The following is a 16,771-nucleotide window of genomic DNA, read 5'->3' on the forward strand; positions in this document are numbered from 1 at the left end:
TATAAAACATCTCTGATTATTTATGAAACACTGAAATACCATCTTGTCAATCGTGTAACACCCCACTAACTATGAAACACATCCTCATCGACTGTCCAGCCCATAGCGATATAAGAAAATTTTACCATCCACAAAATAACATGAAGGACCGTTTTGGAAAAAACCCACCAGGGAAGATTTTAAAGTTTTTATCGGATCTTAATCTTAAACATCAAATTTGACACACATGTAGTGAATTACGTAATTTTTGAATCAACTGTACTATATCTACTCATATAAACCAAGTGTATGCCACAAATAGACTAATTTTGTGCTGGAGTGGCAATAAAACCCCAATAACCAATCAACCAACTGATTTTTTATGAGTGTTAAACACTTCAGGGGTGTACTGACTAGGGGTGGGCGATATGGCCCTAAAATAATATCACAATATTTCATGGTATTTTTGCGATAACGATATGACAGAACTGAATAAAAATATATATTTCAACTATACACTAGGGCTGGGGCGGTATTGATTTTTTATAACCGCGGTAAAAAACTAACGCATCACCGCGATATTGCGGTTAACCGCGAGACCCCAACCCCCCCCCCACCCCCCCCCCCCCCAAAAAAAAAAAAAACACCGCAAATTTATTGGTAACAAATCTTTATTCTTCAAACCATACAGCCTACATACAACTTCTACATAAACCATAAATACAGCATAACAAGTGAACATATGCTGCCTGTATAATTCGTCATTGTACAGCTAACCTGTCTTTTTCCGTGCAGACTTTTTGAAGGAGGAGCTTGTCCGCCTCCCCCTTCTCCATCCATAGATCTATTTTAGGGCTGGCCCGAATAGCGGTTTTGAGCTCAGGATATTCGGCAGTAATTGGTAGCGAATATTCTAATATTCGTTTAAAAAAAAAAGACGAATTAATCCACAGCAAAATTTTCCACTGACCCCCGGCCCCGAAAAAAATATATTTCTCACCCCTTTCCTCGGGCCGTTCGGGCTCAAGGCTCAAGAAGTCTGTGATAGGCGTCTGTTTTTTTTTTATTCACACTCTTCTTATTTCTCATTAAATATCTACTAGATACAGATTATATCTGTACAGTATCATTTATTTCACTTCCCTCCTGAATATTTGGAGTGCATTATGTATCCTTATGTTGTGTAGTTATGTAGTTTTCACCCCAGAATTTCTGCTGCTGCCCAGGCTTCGGCTGCATCGCAGGGCAGGAGCGCAGCTGCGTTACGGCTATTTCGTTTGAATTGTGCAGTGCAGAGTATTACAGATTTTGTATTTTTGCACTTGGGCTATTAGCTCAATATTAAATATTTCGTTTGTTTATAAATTATTTTATATTCTTAAACCATGTTAAATTATATTCGATTGGAGGAAATTAATTCAGACATCATTTCTTTTTTGTCCCGTTACCGTTCCGCAAAAAAAATCCTTCTTTTAATCCCGCATCAGCCCGCCACATACACAGTTTTGCCGCACCTGCCCCGCGGTCCTAAATAAATTTAATAAATTACATTTAGTGCTTAAAATAAAAAAAAATATTTATTAAAACCGCGCGCGGTCACGTTTCTTACCACATTACAAAAAAAAAATCGGTGTGTGTGTGCGCGTGTCGGTCCATTCTCCGCTCCTTTTTTGTGCTTAGGGTTTTTTTTGTTGCGTGCATGAGAATCACTGCGTGATTATTACAATTTTCTTAACTATTTATTAATGTGCTCCCACATCCTCTGGATTGATTAAACTCCTGTTCCCGCCAATAACAATTCAGTTCTGTCTGTGCCGCAAGATATCCTGACGGGACCCGCGTCATATAATATGTTGATTAAAATGTCGTGACGTTAAGAAATCGGCTCGCAAGAGACAACCGACCAAAAAAAAGACATTAGTTCCATTTTAAAATAATAGAAACCTGTCCTTTATGTTTGACAATTTTTGTTTCACTTTACGTGTCCTTACTCATCTGAAGTTTATTTATCTGAACTGAGTTTCATATGGTTATATTTGTAGCGGTTCTGAACTCAGTTCCGCGTGCTGTGAAAGAGACAAGGCGCAGCGCATTTTACCTCAGACTTGGTCAGATAACAACATTTCAGTAAAGATGGTGGTTATAGTTTTATATCATTGCTTTGCTGTTTGAACTACACTTCAACCAACCTTACTATTTTTACCAAGACTGAGGCGCAATGCCGCGCGTTCTCCGCGGTGCTCACGCAGAACAGCCAGCAGCCAGACAATGAATTAATATATTTTACTTTCTCAAAATGTGACCACGGAACACCTTACATGGCTCTATGGTTTACCTTGAGGTGGGTGAATTAGTTTGATGTGTTGGCGAGAGGTGCAGACACCACTTTCCGGCAAATCTTGCAGATGATTCTCTTCTGTTCTGAGTCTTTTTCTTCCTTTTTTCTCAACTTACTGAGCCTGCCCTGTAGCTTCCATTTCCGAGCCAATATTAGTGCTGCTAATCTTCACTCTCTTCAGCAGCCTCAATGGAGACGAAGTGAGCAGGACCTCAATGAGTACCACGCACCGCGTTTTGCTTAACCCATTCGCTGCCGCGCCAGTGCAGCGGCAGCACAGATAAATGACAAAAAAATTTATATTCGATATTATGAATTTTGAGATCGTTTGACACCAATATCTATCGCGATCAAAATATATTTGATATATTGCACAGCCCTATAGTGTAGGACTTACACTTGACATATTAATACTGAATTCACCACAGTTGTGCTTATATGGAGCATTTTACTACCGCTCAAAACGCAGTCAATCAGATTTGACAGCCATAAAAAAATGCGGTAATGACGGTAATGAGCTCATCACCGCGGTGACGTCCCATAACCGCGGTATTGCGGTAATAAAATTATCGTCACAGCCCTACTATACACTACTGCAACAAAATAAACAAAAATATTTTATTATTGCACACCATATGATAGGCCGCAACCCCAACTGAGATATTTAAAATATACAAGAATTTTATCAGATGTGTAATCCAGTGATCCAGAATGTCATGATACTAATTATGCACTCCAATATAAATATCATTATATTTTAGTTTCATACTGTGTGTAATACAGTGTAATTAATAGCAGTTTAAACATAACTGTATAGCTGTAGTCACAACATAATAATAGCAGTTCTCTTCTAGGAGGATCGTCTGGAACAAGCACCAGTGGCAGAGCAAGGTCGGATCCAACTCATCACCATCGACATAGTGGGGGGCACTTTGTCACAGCAATGCCAACCATAGACTGTGACAACCTCTGTCCTCCGGTAAGCCCGGTTCTTAATTCTTGTCTATTTTAGTTTTTCTTTTTTTCCCCATTAATTGGATAGTGTAGATGCTACATAAATATGGTTGAATAAACCAATATAAATGGATTTTACATTAAATTACATTCTTAGTTTACATTTTGTACAAAACTTCTCTCTTTCTTAGATACATGTTTTTCTTTAGACAGTGATAATATATATGAATGTTGCTCTAGTTCTTGCATTGACCGTTCTGTTTTATTTTTACATTTTGTCCTTCCAGACAAGACAGCCTTACCATCCACCTGTAGTATGGCCTGGCAGTGTTGGATCAGACCCTGTCACTGTAGAAACCCACCCAGTCCAGGAGACCACCTTTCATGTGCCTCCCCAGCACCCTAAGGCATTGCACCCCCATCACCATCACCACCACCACCACCATCACCGCCACGGACAGGTCATCACGGCGCACCCTCGGCCACGGCTCTACAACTCCCCAACCAACAGCTCCTCCACGCAGGATTCTATGGAGGTTGTGCACGGTCATCTGTCCATGACATCTCTGTCTTCCTCCGCATCCTCTTCCTCCACGTCGTCCTCTTCCACGGGAAACCACGGCAACCAGGCCTACCAGTTTCGCCAGATTCCTGCCCTGGACTTCAGCCACAATGGAAGCATGAGCATGGGTTTGGGTGCCTTCTCAAATCCTCGCCAAGAGACTGGCGTAGCTGGACATCCAACTTACCCCGTCGCCACAAATACTGGACCAGGTCACTTCATAACAGAGGGACACTTGGGCATGAGGCAAGGCATTGATAGGGAAGATTCTCCAATGACTGGAGTATGTGTTCAGCAGAGCTCCATGGCCAGTTCGTGACTACGCTGAAAATGGTTGGTTTTCTGTGTGTGGTTATAATTTTTTATGAATTTTTGATTTCTAGGTGATGTTTTTTTCATTTTCTCCTATTTTTGACAAGGTGCATAGAGAACAAAAAGCTGCTCACTTTTTAGGGGAGATATCACTGAATCTGAATCGTTTCAGTTGAAGAGTATTTAAAGTATATATGTATTTCAATTGTTCTTTTCCTTTCTCAGTTCATAGACACATTAGTAATACTGCAAAATTACCATAGAGAAAATGACACTTATGTTTGAAAGTTCACTTACTGCACATAGTACTGATTTCCCGTCCGTTTATTTTTCTGTTTGTTTTGTAAAAAAAAAAAAAAAAAAAAAAAAATCTTGTTTTAAGGTTTTTTTTTTGTTGTTGATTTTATGTCTTGTTTTTGTCCTTTTTGTCTTTTTTGTCAACCATTTCAGAGCAGAGTGCTGCCACACAACTAGCTATATGTAAAGCAATGCAAAAACATCCATTAAACAGTAAAACCTTTTTCTTTTCTTTTTTTTTTTTCTTCCTCCCCCTCTTTTTTCTTTGGGACCGCTTGTTAAGTTATTTACCCTTTAAGCAAAGCCTCTCAAAAGAGCTGTGTTAACCTGTAGCGTGTCGAGGAAGCAGTACTTGCAGTGATGTTTGTGTTGTCTGTATTGTGTAACTCTTAAAGGGGGGCACACGGAAGTGTCTCCAGCAGCTAGCTGTGAGTCCATGGGAGTACTGTCCAGGCTGGGAGCCCTCTGTATGTGGCAACTGAGGAGGAGGAGGAGGAGGAAATGCTCTGAAGGGAGGTCTGATCCAGAGTAATTGGGGCTGTTGTTAAGCATCTTTATTGGCCTTACACGTTTTTTGGATTTTTGAATGAAAATGAGACTGACGGTGACCTACAGATAAAGATGGCTTTTCTCTATTTTTTTTGAACATTTAAAAAAAAAAAAGGGTCCTTAATTGTTTAGGGGGCCGCTGAACAGAGTAAAAGAGTAAGTTATTAAGAGGCCTTTATTTAAGGGACTTAAAGGGACTCTTAATTACAGGGTCAAATGTCCCAAACGCAACTTCCTATATAGCTCTTTCTTACCGAAGTGGGATTTCAAAATGAAGGTAGTCACCCCTATTTGAGATGCTTGATTTTTTTTTTTTTTTTTTTTAATTCTCTCCCTTTTCCCTTTTGAGTATACGGTTTCCGTTTGAAGACTGTCTACTTCTATTTGCCTCTTCAACTTTTAGTACAGAAACATGTGCTGAAATTCGTGACTGCCTTTTTCTCCTCTTGAATTATGCTGTGAATTTTACACACATTTTGGTTTGTTTTTTTGTTTTTTTTCCTGTTTGATTGTCTATCTCTCTCTCTTTTTGTTTCTTTTTTTATACCAAAGCAATTGTTATTTTATAGTACTGGGTGTCTGTAACCAATAATGTAGCAGTTCACCACTTCAACGCAAGGTTTATTAAAGTATCAACTTTGTCCATATAAACGTCTATCACCTACTATGGCGAACTGGGACATTTGCTGAACTTGGTACATCATTTTTAATGTTGATCGAATCGCTCATCATGTGGTTAAACACCCACCCTACCATCAACTTTTTTAGTTTCACTTTTTATTTGTATTGATAACATTAATATTATTAAACATTGTATTTCAGTACATCAAACATGATGTCAGTCAGGAGCATCACCTTAGCGAGACGCCAGCTACGCCGTCTGCTGCTCTGCAGGCTACAGAGCAGCAAGCTGAACGATCTGCAAAAAGGTCCGGGGATGGAAAGTGTTTCTGTTTTGTATTTCTGGTCAGTCGGTGGGTGGCGCTGCCTTTTCTACTTACTTTGAATAACATGCTGATTTCTACCTTTCTAAGTACTGAAGTAGCTACTCTACTCGAAATAAATAAACATTCAGGCAGTCCAACTGTAGCTACCGTCACGCCCGGTCTGTCGGACCTTTGGTTTGGTGCTTGCTTCCCATAACCTGCTCCTCAAAGGGAATCTGGGGACGACTCTGCCGCTGGCACACGGACACAAAGGAATGCCTGGGCACTTGCATGTTTCAGAGAGGAAGGATTGTTGTGGGTTTTTTAGTCACTTTACAGTCGCCTAAGCGAATGCTACTCTTGCGTAGGAGAGCTCACCTAAGCTCTGTCCAAAACTGTGCCCTTTTCACTGTGTAGTGCACTACGTTGAAAGTTCTGTTTGGCAGTACAAAAATATTTGGTCACTATGCCAATCCTTATAACTGCATTGCAATAGGTAGCTTGCAGTGTAACTGGAATATACACTATATCAGCCATGGGATACCCATAATTCCTTGCCCTGTTTGTTTTGAAGATTCTTGCTCAGCTTCTCTAAGGAAGTCTTGTAATCACATGCCTGACCAAAATCAAATCTTTCACTGTTTTTTCTAAATTCTCTAAATTTTTCTAAGTTCCCTGTAATATTGCTCTATAAAGAGAGACATGCCCGTATTGACAGTATTGTGTCCTGTGACTTTTTTCCATGCATTCTTGGCACACATTCGTAACACTGTGGATCAAGAAATATTAAATGAGCCTGTGCGTCTCTTTCTAAATGCTATGTCTTGTCTATCTGGCGCTCACTATCAGACCTTGATCGAATTTCGATAATTGATATGACATTTCCCATGAGCACACTGACTAGTGTTCAGCCTCATTCACAAGATAGCACCTCACAACTTGAGGCAACACTTCATTATCAACTTACATACTGTATCCGATGAAATTAGAGGTCTTTGGTCTGTGTAGGGACCTGGGTTTCTATCTGTATGGGATAGGTAATAGGTAGGGCACAGTTTTGGATTCACAGCATGGTTGAGTTACTGAAACATCGGCTAGATGTCCGCTAAGACCAACACCACCTTACGTATTACTTCTTTTGGATCGAGCAGTTCAGAACAGACAGCAGGGCGCTTTCTGTCGTTCCAGAAAGACGGCGATGGTTGTTTTTCTTACGTTTTGATCATCTTGTTCGTTACTCAAAGACGTCACTACAGTCTTCTGAACCTAATCATGTTTGATACATTTGCATATCCCGAGAAAAGCGACGATAACGAAGAATACGGTTTATCTAAATGTTAGATTGCTTTGTAAACAAAATCATTTTTATAATCGATGCCATTCGGGTGGGGAAGGGGAAGCCGGCGGTTTGCTGAACTTGACGTGAAACATTCCAAAATAAGAGTTTTAAAAATGTGTAAGAGACTTTAAGTGTGTACCTGTTTCAGCTGTTACTAAGTGACATCTGATTTAGTGAGGTTTTCATGAAATGCAGCCCCTTTTTAATAGTTGAAATAGAATTTATGTATATATTTCTATTTTTTTAAATAAAGGAAGTATAGAGAACTCACTACATTTACTCCTGCTGGCTGGCATATCGACCGCATCCTCATCCGTTCGGTTCGTGATTTTTCCGAGAGCAGTTCTCCGTGTTTTTGGTTTTTGTTTTTTTTCCTCGGATTCTGCTCACTGGTGCAATCTTCCGAGAGCACTAAGAATGACACTAAATGGTAGGGCTTCTTCTATTAGAGGACAAGAGAAATCTTGTACCTGAGGAATTCTTTCACAGGGTAAAGTATGCATGTTTCCACAAGGCTTTCTGTTTGTTGTTCGGCCTTTTGTAAGAGGAGGACTATGGTTAATTCACCAGAGCCTGCATGCACAAAGCATTAAAACAAGCCGAGGAGATGGAGGAGAAGGAATGCTGATCTGGGACCTGAGCAAAATCCATATAAAATGTAAGAGGTTTCAGGTCGAGATCAGCATTCCTGCTCTCTGAGGAGCTTAGTGTCCCGAGGGCTCAGTATTCCAAACCCACCGCACCACAACACTCACCGTTAGACCGTACAGTATGGTTAATGCTGCTGTGCTGGTGGGAGACCAAGCCTTCTTCAAGTGTTCATGAGGTAAAATTTGGTTTTCACAGAACTTGAACTCAGACTTGTTGTAAGATGTTCTGCTGCCATTTTACACGTTTTTGTTTTTTTTGTTTTCTGTTGTTTTTTAACATGCAACATGCACTATATAACTGAACAGCATGGGGAAAAGGATAAGTGTCCACAGATTGTAAGAACTAGTCAAGACTTTGCTGTGTATATGAAAATGCCCTTTGTATTATATTCAGTCTTATGTATGATATATATAAAAAGAACCTACTTGACATTCTCTTCTGTTTTCTTCATTTCTTTACTAATCTCAGTCTCTGAATGCTTGAAATACTTGAATTTCTGTAAATTCTGTATGGAATGAAGGATGGGAAAAGTACTCTGCTGAATGGGATTGTAATGAATGGTCTGGGATTACATTTCTCGTGTTCTTGCTTTATGACTCATAATGAGCTCCAAACCTCATTCTAGAGGTTTTCTGGAAGTGATTTTATTTCCTGCACTGTCATACGGAAGCCAGACATCGTTCTGTAGACTATTTTTCTGATAGACTTTTAAATAAGGACGTACTGATGTGCATTATTTTATTCAGAATTGTATACTTTTATCTGTTTTTGCAAATTAACTTCATATAAGCTGATGATGCTGGTGTTGCTATCCATATATATATATATATATATATATATATATATATATATATATATATATATATATATATATATATATATATATATATATATATATATATATTTAATTGCATTTTCTCCCCAGTTTACAAGGCCTATTATCCAAACCCACTCATTAGGACTCCCCCTATCACTAGTGAAGCCCAAACACCAGGAGGGTGAAGAGGCCTCCTCTGATACATGTGAAGTCAGACTCCGCCTCTTTTCAAGCTGCGGATAATTCAGCATTACCAAGTAGCATCACAGCGCTAACGCTTGGAGAAAAGCGCAGCGACACGGTTCTGATACATCAGCTCACAGACGCAGCCTTGTGCTGAGAGAAATCACCCTTTGGAGTGATGAGAGAAAAGAGCGCCATCTACCCACCCAGATAGAGCAAGGCCAATTGTGCTCTCCCAGGGCTCCGGCAGCTGATGGCAAGCTGCATGACCGGGATTCGTTCATAGTTCTTCAGTATTCAAAATCCTATTAAAAGGAGTGATTAGGCTCTCCATAAACCGGTGTAATGTCGAGTTGTGTTACCCGTTGATATGTGCTTCTTATCACCAGTGCGCATATGCAGACCCACATTTTAGTAAATGTTGTTTAATGTTTTCTTTTTTTATGTTATTTCTGGTTTACATGGGTGGATTAAACAAGCGGAGCCGCCCTGTTATTATTTGTTTGAGTGTTAAAAATGTGTAAATGGCAGTTTACACAAAAAGTAATCTTGACCCTTTCAGACCCTGCATTAATTACAATGGACATTTTTTTAATGTTTTCTTAATATAAAACTATTTGAGAGCTGTTTGTTGTCCATCAGAATAGACCATGAACCAGCCAATGAGCAAGTTTATACAGCTCTGGGAAAAAATAACTTAATAATTATTGAAAAACTTAAAAAACTTTGGAATATAGTCAAAAAGATGATGGATGCACACAAACCATCAATTTTTGCTCCAGGAGTGGCATAAGGTTATCCAAAAGCAGTGTGTAAGACTGGTGGAGGAGAACATGCCAAGATGCATGAAACTGTAATAAAAAAACAGGTTTATTCCACCAAATGTTGATTTCTGAACTCTTAAAACTTTATGAATATGAACTTTTTGGTCTTTGCCTTTTGAGGTCTGGAAGCTCTGCATCTTTTTTTGTTACTTCTGCCATTTCTCATTTTCTGCAAATAAATGCTCTAAATTACAATATTTGTATTTGGAATTTGGGAGAAAAGATTTCCATAGTTTATAGAATTAAATTACAATATTCATTTTACTCAAACATATACCTATAAATAGCAAAATCAGAAAACCTGTTTTAGAAACTAAAGCGCTCTCTTAGATGTAAACCAATGAAACAGTAGCTTGGCCCCACCCACTGCACTAGAAAAACAGTAGGACTACAGCCATGGAGTAACAGCAAATTAACAGATAATTTCTCTAATTTAATGTAATATAGAACAATTTTATTTAAATCATTTTACTGTTTAGGGGTGGTTTATGAAATAAAAAGGTCAATATTAAATATAAAATATTACACACATGCTTCCAGTTCAATGGAAATAAAAGCAAACTATTAAATATTTTAGTTAATTGGATTAATTTGATTTTAAGTAGATTTTTTTGTGCATTACAGTCAGAAAACAGTATTCTTTTTTTCCGTCACTGGAGATAATTTGGGTCTGAAAGTGTTAAGATAAATAAAAATACAAATCCAAAAACATTTATTTAAATATCATACCTAGACTTCTGTAGGGAATTTTTTAAAAATATCAATGTTTTTAAAGTTTTTTCCAGGTATTTTTATGTGTAAATATACACTAGGGTAGCACGGTTTGACAGGGTAGCAGGTCTCGTTCTGTTGAATTGTGCTACCTTGTCAAAAGGTGCTACTCTAGTATATATTTATTTTTTATATATATTTTTCATATTTCTTTTTTAGAGCATGTTCCCAGTAGATGTAGGTTAGTATACTAAATCACTGTTAAATCATATTAAAGTTATGGCAATGAGAGGTCATAACAAACTGTATTTGTATTTTTTATAATAATTGTTGTATTAATTATTATTATTAATATTATTTTCATTTACACTTTTGTGCAATGAGTCCATGTTGTTTAATTCGCACAAAAAAACAGATTTATTATAAAAAAAAACACGAGAAACAATTTGAAAGCGTAGGTTGGCGCATGCGCAGTACCGTTAGGGAGCACGTAACGCTGGGAAGCAGATCTCGGCAAAACACTAGTGGCTGATTGGCGGACTGTTTTTCTATAAAGCTGCTGATTAGAACGCTATTAATTTACAAAAGGCGAAAATAAATTATTTAAAAAATTAATAGTTTAAAATAAAATCTGTAAATAACTCTAGCTATATTTATCTACAGCTACATTTGTCTAAAAAGGGCCGCGCTCAGTGCAGTGTATCTTCTTAGTAAGGCAGCGGAGCAACGTCACAGCGCGCGGCTCGTTGGTCTAGGGGTATGATTCTCGCTTCGGGTGCGAGAGGTCCCGGGTTCAAATCCCGGACGAGCCCATCTTTTATTATCTATCTCTTATTTAAATTAATTTACAAAAATAGAACAAGTATTAAGCATTTACCTCTGTTATGATACCTCAGATAACTCAGTTAACTCAAGTAGCACATTACAATATTAAGTTATACTTTAAAAAGCATAAAAACTATCCTGAGATACTATAAAACAGTAGAAAAGGGACCTAGTCTGTCCCATTCACAAAAATACAGTTAAGTATCAGCATCTAAAAAAATGTTATTTTATTCATGATTTAGTAACAAAATATTATTGTGATTAATACAACTATAAATTATTTTTAAGAAATTTCAACACACCAATAATACAAATCTATGTGGTTCTAACACTGTTTTTATTCACATTTAAACACCTATCAAAAAAGCTAAAATACCTAAACCAAAACTTAAGGAAGAAAAAGAGTTTAAGCGTTTTGGGTACTTTTGGCAGTGAGCCGAGTCCTGCTGGAAAATGAAATCCGCATCCCCATAAAAGTTGTCAGTAGAGGGAAGCATGAAGTGCTGTAAGATTTTCTGGGAAAACAAAACTGCACTGACTTTAGACTTGATAGTAAAACACAGTGGACAACTTTTATGGAGATGCGGATTTCATTTTCCAGCAGGACTTGGCACACTGCCCACACTGGCAAAAGCATCAGCTGGTCTTATATAATATTAAAATTGTCCGAGACACTGATTTTTCGTTTTTTTTTTAATCGTCTGTGAGCCATAATAATCAACAATAAAATAAAAAAATCAACAATTAAAATTGTTCACTCTGTGTGTAATTTATCTATATAATATATAAGTTTATAGTACTTTTAGTGCTTTGGTTTTGTTTGTATAGTCTCGTGGTTGAGACTGGAGCACACTGCTGGGGAGGACAGCGTCGCGGTGCATTGTGGGTGGGTAGTTCAGACGCTTCTTCTGCTTAGCTTGGCGCTTTGTTAGCTAGCCTGGCTAACGTTAACAATGTAGTTAGCTTAGCAAGAACAACAAGCCCTATAGTTAGCTAGCGTTAACTAAGTTAACCCACAGTTTATTCCCCCGTTTACTCACTCTCAGCGTGTTTATACTAATTTACACACAATGCCCAATTTCTGCGCGGCCCCGAACTGCACCAGAAAGAGCACCCAGTCCGACCTGGCTTTCTTTCGGTTTCCTAGAGACCCGGAGAGGTAGGTCCAAACCGCGGGTTCAGTGCTAACAGATAGATATAAATAAAGAGACTGGTTACAATGAGCTACTGTAGCTACAACAACTGACAGAAAAACACTTTAATTTTAAGTTCAGGTAGCTTAGCTAGCCTTCTAACTAGCTAATAGTTTGACCTAGTTAGCTTAGCTAGCCTAGCTAACCTAACATTAACATAGGTCAGAGCTTAGTTTGCTAACTTAAGTAGCTAGCTTATGTTATTTTATTTAGCTAGCTAACTTTATAGCCCTGTTCCTGGACATATATCTTATTTGTTTAATCTCATTTAACATGTAATTCCAGGCAAATTGTGTGTGTTTATCTGATTTCCCTGCTTTTAAAGTAGCTAATGCTAACGCTGTAGCATCACATATACACACAAATACAACTCTAATAGATAACAGAACACAGATAACACCCAGGCTAAGCAGCAGAAACGAGATAATTTTAATCTCTTTTAAACAGCAGAATCTGCTATAGTCCACTTTCTGCTGAATTTATGACATAGGGTTAACTTAGCTTACTCATTAAATAGATATTTATTTATTAGTACACTATTTCAGTCTTGTTCTAGAACAATAACTACCTTAGGACGACTATATAGTAATAGTTTTACTTGTGTGTAGTAGGAGTGGGCGATATGGCCCTAAAATAATATCACAATATTTCATTTTGCAATAACGATACTCTTGACGATATGACAAAACACCGATTTTTTTTTTTTTTTCAAAGAATACACTACTGCACAACACTATTAATGCACTCCACATATCTCCATATGTCCAGAGCTGCAGTAAAATTAATGATACTGGACAGATATAATCTGTCTCTAGTAGATATATAATGGGAAATGAGAACAGTGTGAATTTTTCTTTTGCTAAAAACAGTAAAAAAAAAAGTAGTACCCTGATGTGATAATTAGAGGTGGGTGATATGGCACCGTATTTCAGGGTTTAATATCGTTCACGATACTCAAAAATGTTGGCGATATTATCGGGTACGATACGATATGGCACACCCCTAGTGTGTATCTGTTTTTTGCATTCACAGATGTAGGCTGTGGGTGGAGAATTGCCGTCGGGCAGACCTGGAAGAGAAAACTCCTGACCAGCTAAACAAGCACTACCGACTCTGTGCCAAGCACTTTGAACCAGCGATGATCTGTAAAACTGTGAGTGTCATCAGATTGCTATCAGAGACCCTGTTTACATCTGCTCACTTCATGTGACTAGCATCTGGATTGTGTCCTGATAAGGTTTAAACAAGGTCTGAATGTTTGCAGATTTTTATTTTGTAAATTCACACTAAGGAATTTGATTTTGTTTTTGTAATTTCAGAGCCCTTACAGGACTGTATTAAGGGACACTGCTATTCCTACAATTTTTGATTTAACCAGTCACCTCAGCAATCCGCACAGCAGACATCGCAAACGGATCAAAGTGTTGGTAAGCAAATTTCGCAAATTCATTCATGAAGTTTGCAGATATCGGACAAAAAATGTATCTTAAAAATGACAGCTCTACAGGAGAAAGGACTTTTTTTTTAGTCTTTTAAAACACATATTTTTAAGTCTGTGTGTTTCTGTGTATTTATGTGTGTACTCTGCTCATATTCATAAAAGAACCTTGTCATTAAACAACAGGGCAAGCAAAATGCAAATAGAAAAATCAGCCCCATTTATAGTGCAAACCATAATTAAGGCTTTATAAACACATTATAAAGTATTTTGTTTGCATATTTACTGAAAACAAAATGGAAGCGTGTATCTCTTACAAATTTGATAAGCAGGAATAGAAACACTGCTTTATTGCATATATAACATACATTTGATAAAATTAACTTTACTGTATCAACCGATCACACAAGTCAAAACCTTCTACAGGTATAAGAAGTACATTGTGCCATTCTGAAGTATTCATTCCTAAACGTTAATATAATATATTTTTTGTTTGCTCTGTTTTTTTTTCTTCAGACAGATGAAGAGGTCCAGAAAATAAAAGAGAGGAGATGTGAGTATTTCGTATAAGATATCTGAATTGCAGCTAAAGATTCTGTTTTATTCTGGCTGTAAATGTTTTTACATTTAATTTTTTTCTGCCTCCCCCAGTGGAGTCTTCACTTGAACACCTGCTTTCCAAAAAGGAAAAAAATGACAGTCAGGACGGCACAGAGACAAACGATGATGTACCTCAGTTGAGTCCACATCAAAAAGAGCTAAGAGATTTCTTAAGATCACTGTTTGAAGTGATTGTTTTAATAGGAAAACAAAACTTTCCATTGAGTTTCCAGTCGAAACAGGAGCAGGAGAGTCACCCCGTCTTCATGAGCACCTTTCATACTCTGCTGGAAAATCGTATAAATGCAGGGGATGAATTCCTGAGAGGGAAATTTGAATTAGCATCCATTAATGAGGAGTACTGTCCAGCCACACAGCAGAGGCAGCTCCTGGACATCTGTGAAAGGTGTGTTCGGGAAGAACTCCTCCAAGAGGTAAGAGACAGTCGCTTTTTTTCGCTGGTGACTGGGGAGCTGGTGGAGTTTCCTGAGGGCCAGCACATCCCTGTGTTTTTGCGCTTTGTGGACCAAACCAACACACTTCGGGAGGAGTTTATAGAGTTCCTCTCGTTTGATGGAGAGGAGCTTTCTGTGGCCGATAAATTGGAATCTCACGTCACTAAGCAGTGGGGATTGAGTATGGAGCACTGTAGAGGCCAAGCCCACGCTGCCTCTGGGGTGCTTGGCAGTAGGATGAAGGCTGTGGCTACACAGCTCATGGAGAAATATCCTCTAGCTATAAACACCCCTTGCTCTACTTGTTCACTAAACGTTCACCTGGCCAACAGTATTCCCTTGACTGGAGTTCAGGTGGTAATGTCCGTTCTGAGAAAGGCTGATGCGTTTTTTAAGGCTTCTCCACTCCTGCAGGCAGAGCTGGACAGTGCCATCTCCATTTACTGTCACAACAACGTAGAGAAAGGGAACTATCTAAAAGAGAGCTGTCGTGAAACGTGGACGGATCTTCATAATGTGTTTGAGATGGCTGTAGATTTGTTGGAGCCGCTATTGCTCTGCATGGACAGCGTACACGACAATGAGGACTTGAAGTGGAACGACCAAATCACAAGTGATGCTTACTCAATCTCAGAAGCTTTGGCAGACTTTGAGTTTATCGTCACTTTGATTGTGCTGAAGAACGCACTGTCTTTCACCAGAGCGTTTGGCAAAAACCTGCAAGGAGAGACGCTCGATGTGTTCTTCGCAGCCAGCAGTCTAACGGCCGTCTTGCATTCTTTACACGAGGTCACAGACAACGTTGAGGTCTACCACGAGTTCTGGTTTGAGGAGGCGGTGAACCTGGCAACGGCTATGGAAATCCCAGTCAAAATCCCAAGGCTGTTTCTTAGGAAACAGCAGGCAATCGAAACGTTGGAAATACAGGCAGAGTCGTTCTTCAAAGAGTACCTTACCCTTCCGGTCATGGAGTACGTCACTCAGGAAGTCAAGGAGATCTTCTCGGACAACCATCTCAAAGCTCTCAGGTGCCTTTCACTGGTTCCAGCAGTTATGGGCCAGATGAAGTTTAATACATCTGAGGAGGCGCATGCAGAAGTGTTCAGGAACGACCTTCCCCAGCCGGACACGCTGCCCGCAGAACTGCACTGCTGGAGGATCAAGTGGAAGCACAGGGGGAAGGAAGTGACTCTGCCATGCACCATCCACGAGACGCTGCATCACTCGGACGTCAAGTTCTTCCCGAACGTCAACGCGTTCCTAAAAATTCTGGCCTCTTTGCCAGTGTTGAAGCATGGTGGCGGTCAAGGCGAGATTGGTCAGAAACGCTTGCAGGCTTACCTTTTGGACACACCGGTCAGCCACAGGTCAAAGAACTTGGCGGTGCTAAACATCAACTACCACGTAAAAATGGATTTAGAGGAAATGGTGGAACGTTATATCAAAAGTTATCCAGAGGATGAAATCGATTGAGAAATTTCACCAGTTCATAGACTTAGCACGTAGCCTGTGAGTCCAGTTTTGGAAATCTTGTCTAAAGACATCAATAAAATTAGTTATTTTTGTAATTGCCATGTTTTTGCATTTATCTTATTTGATTGGTGTTGCAATGTTTATACTGCTGTACGCGTTTATACTGTTGTAACAGTTGTGTTGAATCTTGTGTTCTTGACTGTTGACTGGTCTCAGATGTGATGATGAATGATCATACTTCATCTAATTTAAAGTGTAAATAAAAAGATTCTGCATTTTAATATACATCTTAAAGGATAATCAAATTCCTTACACAGTTCTTTGGGGTAAAATCAATTGAAAATG

At 38.7% G+C, this 16,771-nt stretch overlaps 2 protein-coding genes and 1 non-coding gene across 3 annotated transcripts in view; all 3 read left to right on the forward strand.

Annotated features, from left to right (window-relative positions):
- Positions 1 to 8,336, forward strand: part of dyrk1ab (dual-specificity tyrosine-(Y)-phosphorylation regulated kinase 1A, b) — a 33,243-nt gene extending 24,907 nt beyond the window's left edge. The window contains exons 10-11 of the mRNA XM_007260530.4: positions 3,172 to 3,296; positions 3,559 to 8,336. Of these exons, the coding sequence (XP_007260592.3) occupies positions 3,172 to 3,296; positions 3,559 to 4,152 (719 nt within the window). The 3' untranslated portion in view covers positions 4,153 to 8,336. The remainder of the gene's footprint in view (positions 1 to 3,171; positions 3,297 to 3,558) is intronic.
- Positions 8,337 to 11,182: 2,846 nt separating this feature from the next.
- On the forward strand, positions 11,183 to 11,254 carry trnap-cgg (transfer RNA proline (anticodon CGG)). Its single transcript has one exon. It is a non-coding gene; the product is annotated as a tRNA-Pro (tRNA).
- An 877-nt stretch (positions 11,255 to 12,131) lies between these two features.
- thap12b (THAP domain containing 12b) lies at positions 12,132 to 16,711 on the forward strand. The gene is made up of 5 exons (XM_007260529.4): positions 12,132 to 12,426; positions 13,493 to 13,613; positions 13,780 to 13,887; positions 14,415 to 14,451; positions 14,550 to 16,711. Exons 1-5 carry the CDS (start codon positions 12,338 to 12,340, stop codon positions 16,424 to 16,426), a joined length of 2,232 nt encoding a protein of 743 aa, XP_007260591.3. The 5' UTR covers positions 12,132 to 12,337; the 3' UTR covers positions 16,427 to 16,711.
- The last annotated feature ends 60 nt before the right edge of the window (positions 16,712 to 16,771 follow it).

Source organism: Astyanax mexicanus, chromosome 18 (genome assembly GCF_023375975.1).
Source record: "Astyanax mexicanus isolate ESR-SI-001 chromosome 18, AstMex3_surface, whole genome shotgun sequence".
NCBI lineage: Eukaryota > Metazoa > Chordata > Actinopteri > Characiformes > Acestrorhamphidae > Astyanax > Astyanax mexicanus.